A 16,845-nucleotide genomic window follows, 5' to 3' on the forward strand; every position below is an offset into this window, starting at 1 on the left:
GACGTTTAGCAATTGCTCTCTCACTTCCAGTGAGAGAGGAGTTAAACATCTCTTTATCTCTGCTTCCTGCACTCCTCACCTCGAAAGGCACTCTCATCTGCACAGGAACACCACAAACGGAATTGCGGGTGGGAGATTTGCCATATTTTTGCAAATGGTAGATAGTTGCCCCATTTCGACGGTAAAAGCAGTAGGTCCAGTTGTTATATGAATTTCTTTTGATTATCCATGCATTTTGGCAACTTGCATCTAAGCCAAAAGCAAAGAGCGGGAACCACCACTTTTTGCCGCGAAGAGCTACTCTCATGGAGTGAACGTTTTCGTCAAAACGGTCTACTCCACCCATGTACTTATTGTACATATTGATAATGGCTGGGCAATCAACTTGAATTTTAGCCCGCTTTTTGTCCACAAATCCAATTCGATCCACTTTTGTGATGGGATCTAATCCATGGCAGTTGGATGCAATGGTGACGATACTATTATCATGCCATTTAGCTGCAATAACCTCCTCCGAAACTTTATGACATAGCTTACCTCTTGGCTCTTTTTTCATATCCTTTGAGTTTGGCAAATTGCAGTTCTCCAGTCGATTTTCCCAAACGATTTTCTCGCAAATACTTTAGCAACGGTAATCCAGTAAAAAAAATTATCAAAATATAAGTTGTAAGGTCCTAACTCAATTGGTAATCTTGAATAGAGCTCTAAAATAACAGCAGCTCCTAGGCCTAACTCAAACTGCATTTTCAGGCCAGGGCCGGACGCGCCCTGATAAAGCTCACAATTGACCAAATATCCATGTCGTGTAGCTGCTGACCAGAGCTTGTAACCAAATCTTATTGGTTTTCCGTGTATATGTTGCTTGGTACCGTGCCTTCCAAAGTATGGTACTATAGTTTCGTCTATGGAAATGTGTGAAGAACCAGCTTTTTCGAAATTGGCAGTAAAGTTTACATTTAGGTTCGTGAAATATTGTCGAACTTTAGCGAATTTGTCGTTGGGTGGCAAGGATGTACTATCTGAAAGATGAATGTACTGCTGAATTTCAAAAAATCTATTCCGCCTTATACTAGATGCCACTAGTTCATTGTGCGTGTCACTTTTTACTTCCCAGAACATTCGCATGTACTTTGGCGTCAAATATCCCGTAAGTAGCAATATAGCAATGTAAACTCTAATTTCTTCACTAGTCGCATTTAGAGTGTGATTTCTCTGCAAAGCATACAAATTGCTCATATCAGTTATGAACTTTACTATGTCGTCGCTATAGAGCAATTCAAAACATTCGACGGCAGACATCTCCTTCTGAGAGTTCAAGAAAACTTCTTCATCACAGTCTCCTTTACCGCAAGTAATAAAAGAAGTATTGCTGACATTGCTGTACCATTTCTTTATAGTATTTTCCTTTTTCCTTTTTTTTCGGTGCTTCTTCTCCCCTTCTTCTTCCAGATTATCTAAACAATTGTCTCCAGAGATGGAAGGTCTCTTTTGTATTTCTACTTGAGATCGAAGCATGCGACTAGAAATATGAAGAATATTAGCTTCATTTTCATCCCCACTGTCTTCGTCCGTTACCGCACCATCATCAGGAGGAAATAAAATAATATCGCCTGGGTTGTCCCCGGCCTCCAACTCCTCGGAAATTTCATATAACGTCAACCTGTTATACGTAAACAAGCTTTAAAGCAACATCACCGCATTGCAACAAGCCCTATTATAAACAATACTCTTCTTATTATTTACTTATGAATTCAAACAACAGTAAAGTTATTATATTGCCCAGTGTCACCTGCAGGAGCCACGGCATATTTCCAAAGTTATAGCAATGATGCGACAAGTTATTTTTATTGTAAAATATATTTGTATTACAGCTTATATATTTGGTTATTATATGTAATAACAAAATAATCAATACTTACGGTCTGGGCATTTTTATTTCACTTTATATCGCAAGAAATCACACAAACTCAGACTGTTCAAGTATCGCGCTAAACAAATGAACGAATTTGACAAATGCCGTTTGACTAGTGTTGCCAGAAAAAAATAATAATTAGTGTTATTAATAGGCTTTGCTACAATAGTGGCAGAATTTAAAAATTAAATTTCGGTGTGGTAGAAAAAAAATATCAAACTTGTGTCACCTACAGGTGACACTGGGAATTGAAGAGTTAAATTGATCGTCACATGCGGTGGTGGTGTGCGCTTGCACTGCATGCTTTGCGCTGGCGTTCAGTCATCCACTTCTTTTAATGTAAGTAGGCTTAAAGTCAGAGAAACAGCAGCGCATGCCGATCTCTGCTATGTACCTGTGTAGCAGGTTCACCCAAACTCTAACATGGAGTCCAATCGCATTCTAACAGCATACATATAGTATGTATATCGAATTGTTGCATGATATTTGTAGGAGCGAAGATTTTTTAATAAGGCTATTAACTGCATCTTTAAGCCTTTTCTTATTGAATTATTCGGTTTTTCCGTAAAGATTCTAATTTTATAAAATTTAATAAAATATCAGAAACTTACGGACGCTCCTCGAATTTTTCTTCAAATGGCGATTCAATGGCGGCAATTTCTATCAGATTCAATATGTGCGTCGCATTCTTACACATTCAAAAATTGTGTATGATGTAAGTTGCTACTTTTACAACAGAATTTTCCATTGTAAAACAAAAAGTTAGATATGGTTATATGTATAGTAGTACAAGCGGTGAAACTCTACAAGTGTAGTTGCGAATTGGTTATCCCCGCCTTGTAGGGCATTATGTTACAAATGGGTTGAATCGGACTGCATTCGTGCCTAATTCCCATATACATACATATGTATCATATTTTTGATTTCTGAAGTTATAAGAATAAAAATTTTCTCCACTAATTTTTATTCAATTTGAAACTATTAATAATTCCGTTTTTTTTTTTTTGAAAAATGTACATAATGCTTCTTATTTACTAATATACATTCCAAAGTGAACTGTATAAAATTATGATTTGGACAAATTGTCTAACTTGTTCTCTCACGTACTGACTGCGCTGAAATTTTTTTAAACGTATAGCGCGAGAAGAAGCGGCATGTGGGATCAAAGAACCTGCGATCAAATGCGAACGCTCAGTGCGCTGTTGTTTTAGATTAAAAATTTATTGCAGAAGTAGTTTTTAACGTTGTTGTACATTTCTCTATAACAAAAAGTGAATAAGAATACTTCAAAAGTGAAAGAAAAATTGTTATTTATAGTTATTTTTATAACGGAATACTTTTCTTCTCGAAATTTTGAAAATTCATAACACCAAAATTTTTCATATTGAGTCGTAATAAAAAAATACGTGTCCAATATCTTGCCTCAAGGAACTCAAATAAAAAATTTTACACGAAAAATGGAATAACCCATATATAGTTTAACTATATTTCTAAATGTATTGTCATCAACTGATGGGTGCACAAAATTTTACCACAATACAAAACTTTGCGAGATTATAAAACGTTGATAGGAAACAGTTCAATATAATAAGGATTTTGCATGCAAAGATTTCTCTGACTAAAATTAAATACAATTCCAACGTTTCATTACGTTATGTAACCAGTAATTTATATTATTAATGCTGTTTAGGCGAAATATTTTTGATGCGGCCACTGGAGGAAATCGCAGCTATCACTCACGTTGGAGATCCTGTTTTACTCACCGTGATTGCTGAAGAAGTTAAAGTTGGACGTGATGAGCCCCCAGCTATGGCTTCAACAGTACAATTGGCTTTGTTTTTACCAGAACGGACTAATTCTGCACCTTGTTTCGAGAATGATCAGTTAGTATATATATATATATATATATCTTCGTACAGTACAGCATTTAGTCTAAACATAGAATTTAAACACATATTGGTAACAAACATGCAACTTATCGTTTTAAAGTTTTTCGCCAAGTATATTAATAGTATAAAATGGAGAGTTTTACCAGCAGTAATATGAGGAGGTTATTTCTGTCAGTTAAGTTAGGCTTTGATGTAAATATTGTAGACTTTAAATAACTCATAGTAAAATAATACCTCTTAAAGAGTGTGCAATATATACATATGTTAACTTATTACTATAAATTGGGGTAATCGGCACACTATTTAACAGAAATGTTGATTTCATATAGGTACATTCCTACATATGTACAGTACCATAACATGCACATATTTATGTAGAGGTAATGGGTTGTCAAAAAAGTCTTGCGGTATTTTTATTGAATTTTTTTTTATTGAAATTGAAATGAATTTTTGATAACTCATGCCCAGCTCTTGACCGATGCTACGGCTGCTACTATGTCGGTCTCTTTCGACCAATTCAGCGATTTTATCGCAATTTTCGACGACAGGCCTTCCGGAGCGTGGCGCATCTTCGACCACCTCTACACCAGAACGAAAACGTTGAAACCATCGTTGTGCGGTGGAAATGGAACTGTATCGGGTCCATAAACTGCACAAATTTTATTGGCGGCTTGAGATGCATTTTTGCCTTTATCGTAGTAGTACTGTAAAATATGCCGTATTTTCTCTTTATTTTACTCAATGTTTGCGACGCTATAACTCACGAACGACTTAAAAGAACGACAATCAGTCAAACACGTGTTAGCGTTAGTTGACCCGTTCAGCGCCAACTAGCGAAAATACCGCAAGACTTTTTTGACAACTTATTATGTTCGCGGTAAGAAACAACTAAAAGAAATTAAACCGGCGTTGGTAATTTTCGCAAATTCACTTGTTAGTAAGTACATAATTTGTATAATTGCGCCGCATATATGTTCATATGTATGTATATATGTTCGCAGTGAGAAGAGGCCGCGAAAAGAAAATTTAATGATATTTATACCCTGAACTGGGTATATTAAGTTTGTCACGACGTTTGTAACACCCAGAAGGAATCGTCGGAGACCCTATAAAGTATATATATAAATGATCAGTATGTTGAGCTGAGTCGATTTAGCCATGTCCGTCTGTCTGTCCGTCTGTCTGTCCGTCTGTCCGTCTGTCTGTCTGTATATATACGAACTAGTCCCTCAGTTTTTAAGATATCGTTTTGAAATTTTGCAAACGTCATTTTCTCTTCAAGAAGCTGCTCATTTGTCGAAACGGCCAATATCGTACCACTATAACGTATAGCTGCCATACAAACTGAACGATCGGAATCAAATGCTTGTATGGAAAACTTTCACATTTGACAAGATATATTCACGAAATTTGGAATATATTTTTTTCCAAGGCAACAATGTAATCTCCGAAGAAATTGTTCAGATCGGTTAACTATAGCATATAGCTGCCATACAAACTGAACGATCGGAATCAAGTTCTTGTATGGACAACTTTCACATTTGGCAAGATTTATTAACGAAATTTGGTATATGTTATTTTCTACGACAACAATGTAATCTCCGAAGAAATTGTTCAGATCGGTTAACTATAGCATATAGCTGCCATACAAACTGAACGATCGGAAACAAGTTGTTGTATGGACAACTTTCACATTTGACAAGATATATTAACGAAATTTAGTATATATTATTTGATCAAACTGAACACATAGTTACTAACAGAAATGCACCTGTGAAGGGTATTTAGCTTCGGTGCAACCGAAGTTAACGTTTTTTCTTGTCTGATTTTAGAATATGTATATACATATTTTGAAATATGTATATATATATGAATATGATTTGAGTAGTAAATGAGTCAGTTATGCTCTATGTATGTTTTAGAAATATATGTACATATGTATGTAAGGTATCAAATGTACATAATTCGCACATTTGCATTTGTTTTTTTTTTTTTGCTTCTAATTGCCGTAGCTTATTTTAAGCAATCCTGCTTATATTTGATTGAGTATAAGGGGTCTTGCTGGAAATTTTACAAGTAAATACTTGCATTTTTATATATATTTTTTCGGGATAGATTTGTGTTATAACACAACAACGGTAAGCATTTACCGGCAATCACTAATCCGTTATATACAGTACCAAACTGCTTTGTTAGCGGTTTTTCGGTTTTTACCGGAAAATACACCGAATACCGAAAACAGTTTGGTAACGGTTTTCACTTATTTTTCGATCCGAATTTTGGTCTGAACCGTAAATTTAAGTTTTAGATTTTAAACCATACATACATATGTATACGAATGTAATACTTGTATATAAAAATTGAAAGGAACGATACAACTCACTTTGGTTTCCGCCAGGGGCTTTTGGGGATAATATGAGTGTATGTGTATGTGCCTGTGCTTGTGCCTGCGCTTATGCCTGTGCGTCTTTCTCCAATCCTTGTGCTGGTGGTTGTTGTTGTGATTTCCTTGTGGCTTTTTTTCCGTTTGTGAGTTATTTTTCAAGGTACATACTTCACAGCACTGACTATGCCTTTATTGAATATTTTATGTGCTTCTATTTTCACAGCACAATTTTTTCACCTCACTTATGCACACTTAAGCGTTTTTTTATACTCTCGCAACAAAGTTGCTAAGGAGAGTATTATAGTTTTGCTCACATAACGGTTGTTTGTAAGTCCTAAAACTAAAAGAGTTAGATATAGGGTAATATATACCAAAGTGATCAGGGTGACGAGTAGAGTTGAAATCCGGATGTCTGTCTGTCCATCCGTCCGTCTGTCCGTGCAAGCTGTAACTTGAGTAAAAATTGAGATATCATGATGAAACTTGGTACACGTATTTCTTGGCTCCATGAGAAGGTTAGGTTCGAAGATGAGAAAAATCGGCCTACTGTCAAGCCCACAAAATGGCGAAAACCGAAAACCTATAAAGTGTCATAACTAAGCCATAAATAAAGATATTAAAATGAAATTTGGCACAAAGGATCGCATTAGAGAGGGGCATGTTTGGACGTAATTTTTTTGGAAAAGTGGGTATGGCCCCGCTCCCTACTAAGTTTTTTGTACATATCTCGGAAACTATAGCTATGCCAACCAAACTCTACAGAGTCGTTTCCTTCAGGCATTTCCATATACAGTTGAAAAATGGAAGAAATCGGATAATAACCACGCCCACCTCCCATACAAAGGTTATGTTTAAAATCACTAAAAGTGCGTTAACCGACTAACAAAAAACGTCAGAAACACTAAATTTTACGGAAGAAATGGCAGAAGGAAGCTGCACTCAGGCTTTTTTAAAAATTGAAAATGGGCGTGGCGTCGCCCACTTATGGCCAAAAACCATATCTCAGGAACTACTCTATACTCTACTTTCAATGAAATTCGGTATGTAATATTTTCTTAACACCCTGATGACATGTACGAAATATGGGTGAAATCGGTTCACAACCACGCCTTCTTCCAATATAACGCTATTTTGAATTCCATCTGATGCCTTCTCTGTATAATAGTATATACATACATTAGGAACCAATAATGATAGCGGAATAAAACTTTACACAAATACGGTATTTGAAAAATATGTAAATGACTGATAATGAAATCTCGATTATCACTTTATCATGCGAGAGTACAAAATGTTCGGTGACACCCGAACTTAGCCATTCCTTACTTGTTTCTTTTTCTTTCACAGTTCTCTTTTTTATTCCAAATTTTTTGTCACTGCAGGTGCTTTTTTTTTGGTTTTTCCAAAGTTTTGTCACTACCGGAAGCTCATTTACCCAATGCCAAATTGACAATTTTCAACCAATCAAAAATTCCCAAAATTCGAACATTTCAACAAGCTATTTTACCACATTAAACACACTTTACTCACATTTTTCGCTTCAAATTAATTATATTAAACTATAAACTTTTAAATAAATCCACATTTTACACTTTTAACAGTTTTTTTTACAGAAAAAATATTTATTTTAAAAATTACATTTTGCACTCGTAGTGAACATCATGTGTGTGCTAAAAATTACGACGAAATGGAGCGCTGCCATGTGATAATAAGGAAATTCGCTGAAATTCCTTCTTTCCCAAAAATTCCTCTATCCATTCATATGGATATGTTCTTTATTTAATTTAATAAACAAATAAGTAATATTATATAGTAATATTATGTAATAATATTTTATAATCATATTATATATGTTTATTGTCACCTAATATACAAAACAACGTATTATCAAAAATAAATGGAAAGCGCTAACAGATATAATAACCAAAATTTAACCATTTTATAACGAAAACTCAAATTTTGTTTCAATATCAGTGCAAGATAACCAAAAAATATAACCACCTCGCTCGACCAGGGTTATTTTTTGAAAGCGCGGCCAAAGGCCGCCAACGTAGAAAGGAGTACTACGCGAAAGTACTTCAGTCACATAAATCACATATTACACATATACATATGTAGAAAGTATTCTTTTATAGTTAATATAGAAAAAAGAATCACGCGAAAAAACAAACAAAGAAAAATTGTTAAAAAGCCTACATATTTGCTGTTTAAGATGTGGCAAGGCTCGTTTTCCTCATAATTGTAAGCAATCTAACCTTTTCAACGATGAGTGTGCTAAGTGATTTTTAAATTAATAAATTTAGGTAAAATATAGCAAAATAAAAGTGAAGTGTGAACTTATTTCAATGTTTAGAGTGTATATTTAAATATTCAGAGTGAAAAACGTGAAAAAATTTAGTGAAACATAGAGAAATACCATGTGTTATTAGTGCAAATTTTTGAACTTTTTTATAATATTTTAAAAAATAAAAGTTATTTTTATATTATTTTTAGATATTTCTTCTCTGGAGAAGCTCCCCTATCCGCACATACCCCATTTATACGGAAATTCGGTTTTTTTACCCCTCCGCCAAAGTAATCGGAATCGTGCCCCATTGTATAGCAAATGTATTCAACTATACCCAGTTTTAATTTGAAGTCGATCGGTCAATTTCTCGTTGAGTTATGATGTCAGCAATTTTGAAAAATGTCGTTTCGAGAAAAACGCGTTTAAAGTTTCACTTATACATATGTATATGTTCGCACCTCTGAGCGGTCGCTGTTTAGAACGCTGCCATTCAAAAACTATTCAAGATACGACCTTGCCGATTTCACAGGCTATTTTTGAATATACTATATAATCGAAAAAGCAAAAAAAAAAAATTTTTTGAAAGTGTCGCATTGGTATAGCCCCTTAAAGTTGTTAATATACTTTGATAAAAAATAAGTAAAATAAAAAAGTGAAAACTGAATATAATTAAGCTTAATTTAAGGTTAATTTCATTTGCCTAGCTAATAACCAGGTGAATAATTTTCGAAGTTCTAAAGTTGCTAGTGGGCAACCTTGGGCCATTGTGGTAATAAATATATTTGTACTTAGATATGAGACCGGTAGAGAAAGGATTGACAAATGAAGAAATTGAAACGATCGTAAACTTTGAATGTGATGTTCCAACTGATGAAGAAAGTGAAAATGAGATGGAAGACACCCCCATAATGTTAGAGAACAATTTGGATGGGGTAATAGAAAAAGGAGAAAGCATAGAGATTGGCCTTTTTGAAAATATGAACAAAGTCTCCACTTAAGTGGAGAAAAGGCCAGAGAGTGTTTGGGAATAACACAAAGCCTGGAGAAGCGACAAATTGATGACGCCGATAGAGAATTATTGCAACTTTTTTGATAGCCGAGTAATTGATTTGCTGACAATGCAAACTGAATTGTATGGCCTGCAAGAACACGGCATTGAGCTAAAATGTAATAGAGAGGATATCAAACGTTACATTGGTATTTTGTTCTACTGGGGCGTTCTAAAATTCCCACAACTCAAAATGACATGGTCAAAAGACTTAAAGCTTATAGCTATAACAGTTTCAATGCCACCAATGATGAACAAATCATTTCGTTCAAAGGTATACCTTCCGTAATGTTATAAAAAATTTACACTTTAGCCTAATTCATTTTTACAGGACGATCGACATATAAACAATACAACCCAGCTATGCCTCAAAAATGGGGTCTGAAAATGTTTAAGCGTTCTGGAAACTCTGGGTTAGTTTACGACTTTACGTTGTATGTTGGCGAAGGCACCTGTCCTGATTATGAATTGGGAATATCTTCGGATGTTGTGTGATATTTGGCAAAAGGGGTTCCCAAGCACAAGAATTGTAAGCTTTTTTTGATAATTGTTTCACGTCAGTAAGCCTTCTTATTTCGTTGAATTTGGTCGACATGCTCATGGAACTCTACAAGGTTAACCACCGTTCAAAAAAGTGGTATATAAGGATCTTTTATTGGTGCCTTGGAACATCGGTTACAAATGCCTGGCTTTGTATAGCAAATATTTATATTTGACCAACCCAACGAAAAAATATATGCCACTTATTAAATTCCAAACAGAAGTTGCAATGGAGCTTTTACAGAGTACTACCACTACTACATTCGAAAAGAAGAGAGGACGACTATCGAATGTTGACAGGGCTAGCTATATAGTATCCCTAGATACTATGTCCCCAACAAGTAGTCTGTCTTTCCTTTAGTCAAAAAAGTACAGGTTCCAGCCGAATCCATCAAACTCGCAGAGTTATGATAAAATGGAACATTGGGTTGTATTTAGGAAAAAAGACTTTGAGGGAATGTGTAAAACAAGAACACCAATATCCAAATGCCTTCAATGCAAAGTCCATCTTTGCTATAATAACAATAGAAACTGCTTTTTGTCATACCACACCTAATTTTCAAAATAATATAGAAATAATTGGAAGCTTTCCAAAGAAAGTCTTTGTTTATTTTATATACCACCTTGGCCCAAAGTTGCCCAAAAGCGACTTCCGGTAGCGCCCAAACCGATGGGCGTGGCGATACAAAATTTTTACCAAATACTTTTTAAATTAATACAAAACCACTAATATTAAAAAAAAATTCATTTCACTCGGAAAAAGCCTAGGTTCATTGATTGGATTAATGTATTTATCTGAAAAGGAACTACAGCTAATCTTCGGGAGCTCCTCTTAACAAAGACATATTGAGGTGACCACTATATCTCTGAACTGAATTCTCGGAAATAAAAAAAACATACAGATTTCGTTAAAGTAATGTTAAATCTAGTAATTAACTAGAGGAATAAGCAAATAACATGTTTTGATGAAATGGTGGTTTCTAAAAAAATCGATTTTTGATTACAATTTCGGACTCAAATTGTTCAAAAAAAATACTTATTGATAAAAAAATATATATAAATTACTAAAAAATATATTTAAGAAGCTCGTGTTAAAATTTGAAACTAATCGGCTTAGCTGTTTTCCAGTAATGTTGGTCACCGACTTTGAAAACACCGTTTTGAGAAAATTTGCTTTTAAAGTTTGAAAATCACTACCGAGCACTTTGAATTGCCTTTTCAAATTCGCGTGTAACTTAGAAAATATTCACCTGAACAATATGAAATTTTCTGTGTGTTTTCTTAAATATATGTACGTATCTACATTAACCAGTCTGTTAACTTAACTCATCTCTTGACTTTTTTATGTTATTTTTTCTCATATTTCAAAAAAGACACAAAACTTTAAGATATCCTTCTACGAATTCCTGCATTGAGAGAAATTTCTTTGAAAATGTGCAAAATATTTTTTATCATTTTGTAAAAAAGGTGTCGCAATTAAAACTAACGTGTGGGCAACATAAGGTCATTCAGTGAATATCAGCTGTTTAAAGCGTCAAGTGTAAGTTTTTCGGCAATTATTTTTTTTTGTAAGACTGCAGAGATTGTAGATATTTTGTAAAATGCAACAAAACCGAAACTCAATTTGTGGCGAGTATTTTGGATGTGTTGTTGTGCCGAAAACAACGGAGAATAATGGAAGATGAGTACATTGATGAGTACAGTAATGTTGAGTACGATGAGAATATATTGGAAGAATTGTCAGATGGCGAATCTTCTAAAGAGTACATTGCTAGTGAAGAAGAAGAAAGTATTGCTGAAGCTGATGTAAGTAACATTCCCGTGTACTTTTCAAAGGACAATGACATTGAGTGGTCAACAGAACCGACTGCAACAAATAGCACTAGGCCAGAACAGAAAATATAATTGGACAACACCAGGGGGTTAGAGTATATGCAATTCATCGAATATCAAATACAAAAGGATCATTTGACCTATGCTTTACACCGCAAATAAAAAATTATTTTAAGAGTTCACCATAAACCTGTTGATGAAATAGAATTAGATAGATTTTTGGGAATTCTGATCTTAAGAGGTACTTCAAATGGTACATTTATGAGTACTTGTTAATATCTACATAATTTAGAAACTGCATACATACATACAATTACAGGCGCAAATCGGTCGCATGCCAAGTAAGCCAAGTAAATACGGGATAAAAGCATGGGTAGCTGCTGATATGCATACAAAATTTTGTCTAAATTTTCAAATAAATTTGGATAAAGATTCAGCTGCTACACAACTGAAGCGAAACCAAGGCCAACTGCTAGTGTTGGATCTAGTGAGTGGGTATGAATGACGGAATATAACGACAGATAACTCTTTTACAACTCGAGATTTGGCATTTTAGATTACCAGTACTAAGCAGTCGCTTCTTCTTTGATGGACAACTATCCATTGTTCAATACATTTCTAAAAAGTATAACATGATTACTGTATTAGTTCTTTGCATCATAACAAAAACATTATTGAAATAATCTATTTTTATAATTTTAAAAGGCACACTAATCGTTAGCCTGTATCTTTTTTCTCGAATATTGTCCGACGCTAAATGCAAACACCTTATGGACAGAAATCCCTTAATTGGAACGCATCAAAATCATATAAGCGTAAGCTTTTTCTCGAAAATCTTGTCCTAGGCCTTGTTCAGGGTGAAATAAGTCGTAGAAAACGCCTACAAAAAATCAGTTGTCCGCTGACATTGTCTTCATTGTTCAGGCAGAAGCAGAATAATCTAGCACTTCGGCGGGTGTTGCTCCAAAAAATAAAAAAGCAAGTCAGCGAGCCACCTGCGCAGTTTACTCGGGAGCATAGATGCATTATTTGCAAGAAATCTGTGTGCTCTCAACATCGTAAAACGGTAACAGTTCCTACATCATTTTTTACACTCATTTTCATATTGCCTTGAACATTCGCAATTAATAAAGCAAGTATACAGGAAGTTATCTTCATTTATAATCAAAAACCCTAAGAAATGTTAAGAACAAAATAAAATTATAATCAATAAAACTATGAAATGTTAAAATTAAACTCAATTTGTGGTCAGTAAACTTAAGAAATATGAAAATACAATCTCAAATCATAAGGTTTTTATGGGATACACTTACATAACACTGACTAGGTCAGTCCGTGACCTTAACACCCCATGTGACACTTACTACTAACATTACAGAAGGGTTAATAAACATTAAAAAAGTTGATTGTTTGAAAATTCTAACTGTATATAAGCCCTAAAATATCCAAGTATCAATGAACAACCCCATTGCATATTAACGCTAAAATTGGAGTATACGCGGCAGAACAACGCATCAAGCATTGCGTGTATTAGTGAGAAATTTTCACACGGATTGGAGGATGTTTGTTTGAAGAAAATAAAATTATCCTCTAAGCAAATTTTACTAATAATTATTTTATCTTATGCCTGATACACTTCTTCTTCTTCTTATTTACTGGCGTAGACACCGCTTACGCGATTATAGTCAAGTTAACAGCAGCGCGCTAGTTGTTTCTTCTTTTCGCTACGTGCCGCCATTTGGATATTCCAAGCAAAGCCAGCTGGTCCATCCAACGGAGTGGGTCTTCCTCTTCCTCTGGCGAGTATTGCGTCGTATACTTTCCGAGCTGGGATGCTTTCATCCATACGTACGACATGACCTACCAAGCGCAGCCGCTGTCTCTTAATTCGCTGAACTATGTCAATGTCGTCGTATACCTCATACAGCTCATCATTCCCTCGTTCACTTCCAGGCCCATTTTCTTTGCTTCCTTATCCAGTCTGGAGAAAGCAGAACTCACAGCGCGGGTGTGGAGGTCGATGATATTAATATCATCGGCAGCAGTCTGAAACCTCGTTTGGTATCGAACAGCTCGTATTAGTTTTGCGGGAATACCAAATTCAGACATCGCGGCATAAAGGCAGCTCCTTTCCGTGCTGTAGAAAGCAGCTTTGAAATCGACGAAAAGAAGGTGTGTGTCGATTCTCCTTTCACGGGTCTTTTCCAAAATTTGGCGCATGGTGCATATCTGGTCTGTTGTTGATTTTCCAGGTCTAAAGCCACACTGATAAGATCCAATCAGTTTGTTGACGGTGGGCTTTAATCTTTCACACAATATGCTCGATAGAACCTTATTCGCGATGTTAAGGAGGCTTATCCCACGGTAGTTGGCGCAGATTGTGGGGTCTTTCTTTTTGTGGATTGGGCAGAGCACACTTTAATTCCAATCTTTGGGCATGCTTTCGCCCGACCGTATTTTACAAAGAAGCTGATGCATGCTCCTCATCCTGTGTTTGAATAGCTCGGCGAGCAATCCATCGGCCCCCGCCGCTTTGTTGTTCTTCAGACGGGTAATTGATATTCGAACTTTTTCATGGTCGGGCAATGGAACGTCCGATCCATCGTCATCGATTGGGGAATCGGGTTCGCCTTCTCCTGGCGTTGTACTTTCACTGCCATTTAGCAGGCTGAAGAAGTGTTCCCTCCGCCGTGTAGCCGCCGGATTTTTTCGTAGAATTTTCGAGCAATACCCCTGTCGCCCAGCTTATCAAGCTCTTCATACTCACGCATTTCGGTCTCTTTCTGCTTGTCTACAAATGCGTCTCGCTTCCCTCTTCAACTCTCGGTATCTATGCCATCCCGCACGTGTTGTGGTCGATCGAAACGTTGCGAGGTAAACAATCTGTTTTCTCTCCGCTGCAACACGGCACTCCTCGTCGTCCCAGGTGTTTTTTTGCATTTTCCGAAAACCAATGGTTTCGGTTGCAGCTGTACGAAAGGAGCTTGAAATGCCGTCCCACAGTTCCCTTATACCGAGTTGTTGACGAATGCTCTCAGAGAGCAGGAGTGCAAGCCGAAAAGAAAATCGTTCGGCTATCTGTTGTGATTGCAGCTTCTTGGCCTCGGAGAGCACGCACATCTATAACACTGGAGAAGTGTCTTCCGTCTATCACAACATGATCAATTTGGTTGGTGGTATTTCTGTCCGGAAACAGCCAGGTGGCTTGATAAATTTTCTTATGCTGGAATCTAGTACTACAGATAACCATATTTCGGGCCCCGGATCAGCCTCAACCCATATGGAGATGCTTCATCGTGGAGGCTGAATTTATCGACCGTAGTGCGACAGATACCTTCTTTGCCCACCCTGCCATTAAAGTCGCCAAGCAGGATTTCTATATAGTGGCGGAGGCAGTTTTCAAGTTCCAAGCGCTCATAGAAAGCATTTTTGGTCACATCGCCCTTTCTTCCGTCAGGGCGTAGGCGCAAATCAGCGATATGTTTAAGAACTTCGCTTTGGTGCGAATTGTAGCTACTCGTTCATCCACCGGGGTGAATGACAGTACTCGGCGACGGAGTCTCTCTCTCACCGCGAATTCCACAGCAAATTTGCGCTCCTTTATATGGCCACTGTAATAAATGCCACAAGGTTTTACTCGTCTCAGTCTTTGTCTCCTCCATCGCATTTCTTGGACGGCGGTGATGTCAGCCTTTATTTTCACGAGGACATCAACCATATGGGCAGCGACACCTTCCCAATTAAGGGACCGGACATTCAAGGTGCGTGCCCTCAAATCATAGTCCTTAATTCGTTTGCCATGGTCGTCATCAAAATGGCGGTCACTCATTCGAGACTTTTTGTTTCTTTTCATTGGGTGCGTTTTTTTAAGCTACCTAAAGGATACTTGGTCAGAGACCGGAAGTGGTGAGGTATTTGAGCCCTTTGTAAAATAATCGTTTCTGGCCACTCCCGAGTAAATGGCAATTAGAGAACTTTCCTTACTTGCGTGAACTTTTACACATGACTCCATGCTCTAAATCCACATATGTATCATTAATTAAAAATCTTTTATTATAATACACAAAGCAAAATTTAGTAATAAAACTATGTGAGGATATCAACTTTTGAATAAATTAATAACATATCAATTATGATTGTAATCTTTTCACACTTGATGTTGAACTCTTGTGCAGCATTTGTATACTTTTGCAACAAGTTGCTACAGATATCATAAAATGCCTGTTCGTCCGTCTGTACGTGCAAGCTGTAACTTGACATATTGGATTAATGTAATTAGCTCAGACCTTTCTATGCACCCAATATAGCCTACATATATATAATATTCCCGACTTTACATTTGACTTTAAACCCTCTAGGTAGTTCGTCAAAATGTGTCATATTTTAGAGAAATGAATTAGGCCCTTTTTTTTTAAATTATGTGGTTTAGCTCTGAATCAAAATGCAATTGTTGTAGATCTTCGTCCAAATAAATAATTCTCTTCCTTTAACTTCTTCGCTTGATATTAATATCTCATTTGAGATACTACTTTTGATTCTAATGAAGACATTCTTCACACACATTCTTCACACCGTTGTTTTTATCGATCCTATTAGGAATTCTAAACTTATTCCATAATATAAAAATTGCCAGGCATTTGAACACACCAAGAACTTCTGTGGCAAAATGTCAAAGTGCGTTAAATGCGGTGGTAAGCACAAAACCATCGAGTGCCAAAAACTTGAAGAAACAAAAGGTTTCCAAAAATTTGCTCAGTACATCAAATAATCCACCCATTGGTAACAAAAGGACTGACAACAAGTAGAATCGTGTACAGACGAGTAAGCTCACTTTTTCTGAAGTACTGAAAAGCAACTTAAACGTGGTGAACGAAAAAAACACAAAGATTACCGAAGACCTACTAACTCAAATCCTTGAGATGTTAAATAAACAAGATAAATTCGATATCG

General features: G+C 36.1%; 1 protein-coding gene across 3 annotated transcripts in view; it reads left to right on the forward strand.

Annotated features, from left to right (window-relative positions):
* LOC120780966 (cadherin-86C) overlaps nt 1-16,845 on the forward strand; it is a 144,370-nt gene that overhangs the window by 24,283 nt on the left and 103,242 nt on the right. The window contains exon 2 of one of the 3 annotated variants that reach the window (XM_040113195.1): nt 3,603-3,795. The exons of the other annotated variants lie outside the window; for them this stretch is intronic. Coding sequence (XP_039969129.1) covers nt 3,603-3,795 — 193 coding nt within the window. The remainder of the gene's footprint in view (nt 1-3,602; nt 3,796-16,845) is intronic. 3 annotated transcript variants of the gene reach the window in all.

The sequence above is a fragment of the Bactrocera tryoni genome, unplaced genomic scaffold (genome assembly GCF_016617805.1).
Source record: "Bactrocera tryoni isolate S06 unplaced genomic scaffold, CSIRO_BtryS06_freeze2 scaffold_25, whole genome shotgun sequence".
NCBI classification, from domain to species: Eukaryota; Metazoa; Arthropoda; class Insecta; order Diptera; family Tephritidae; genus Bactrocera; species Bactrocera tryoni.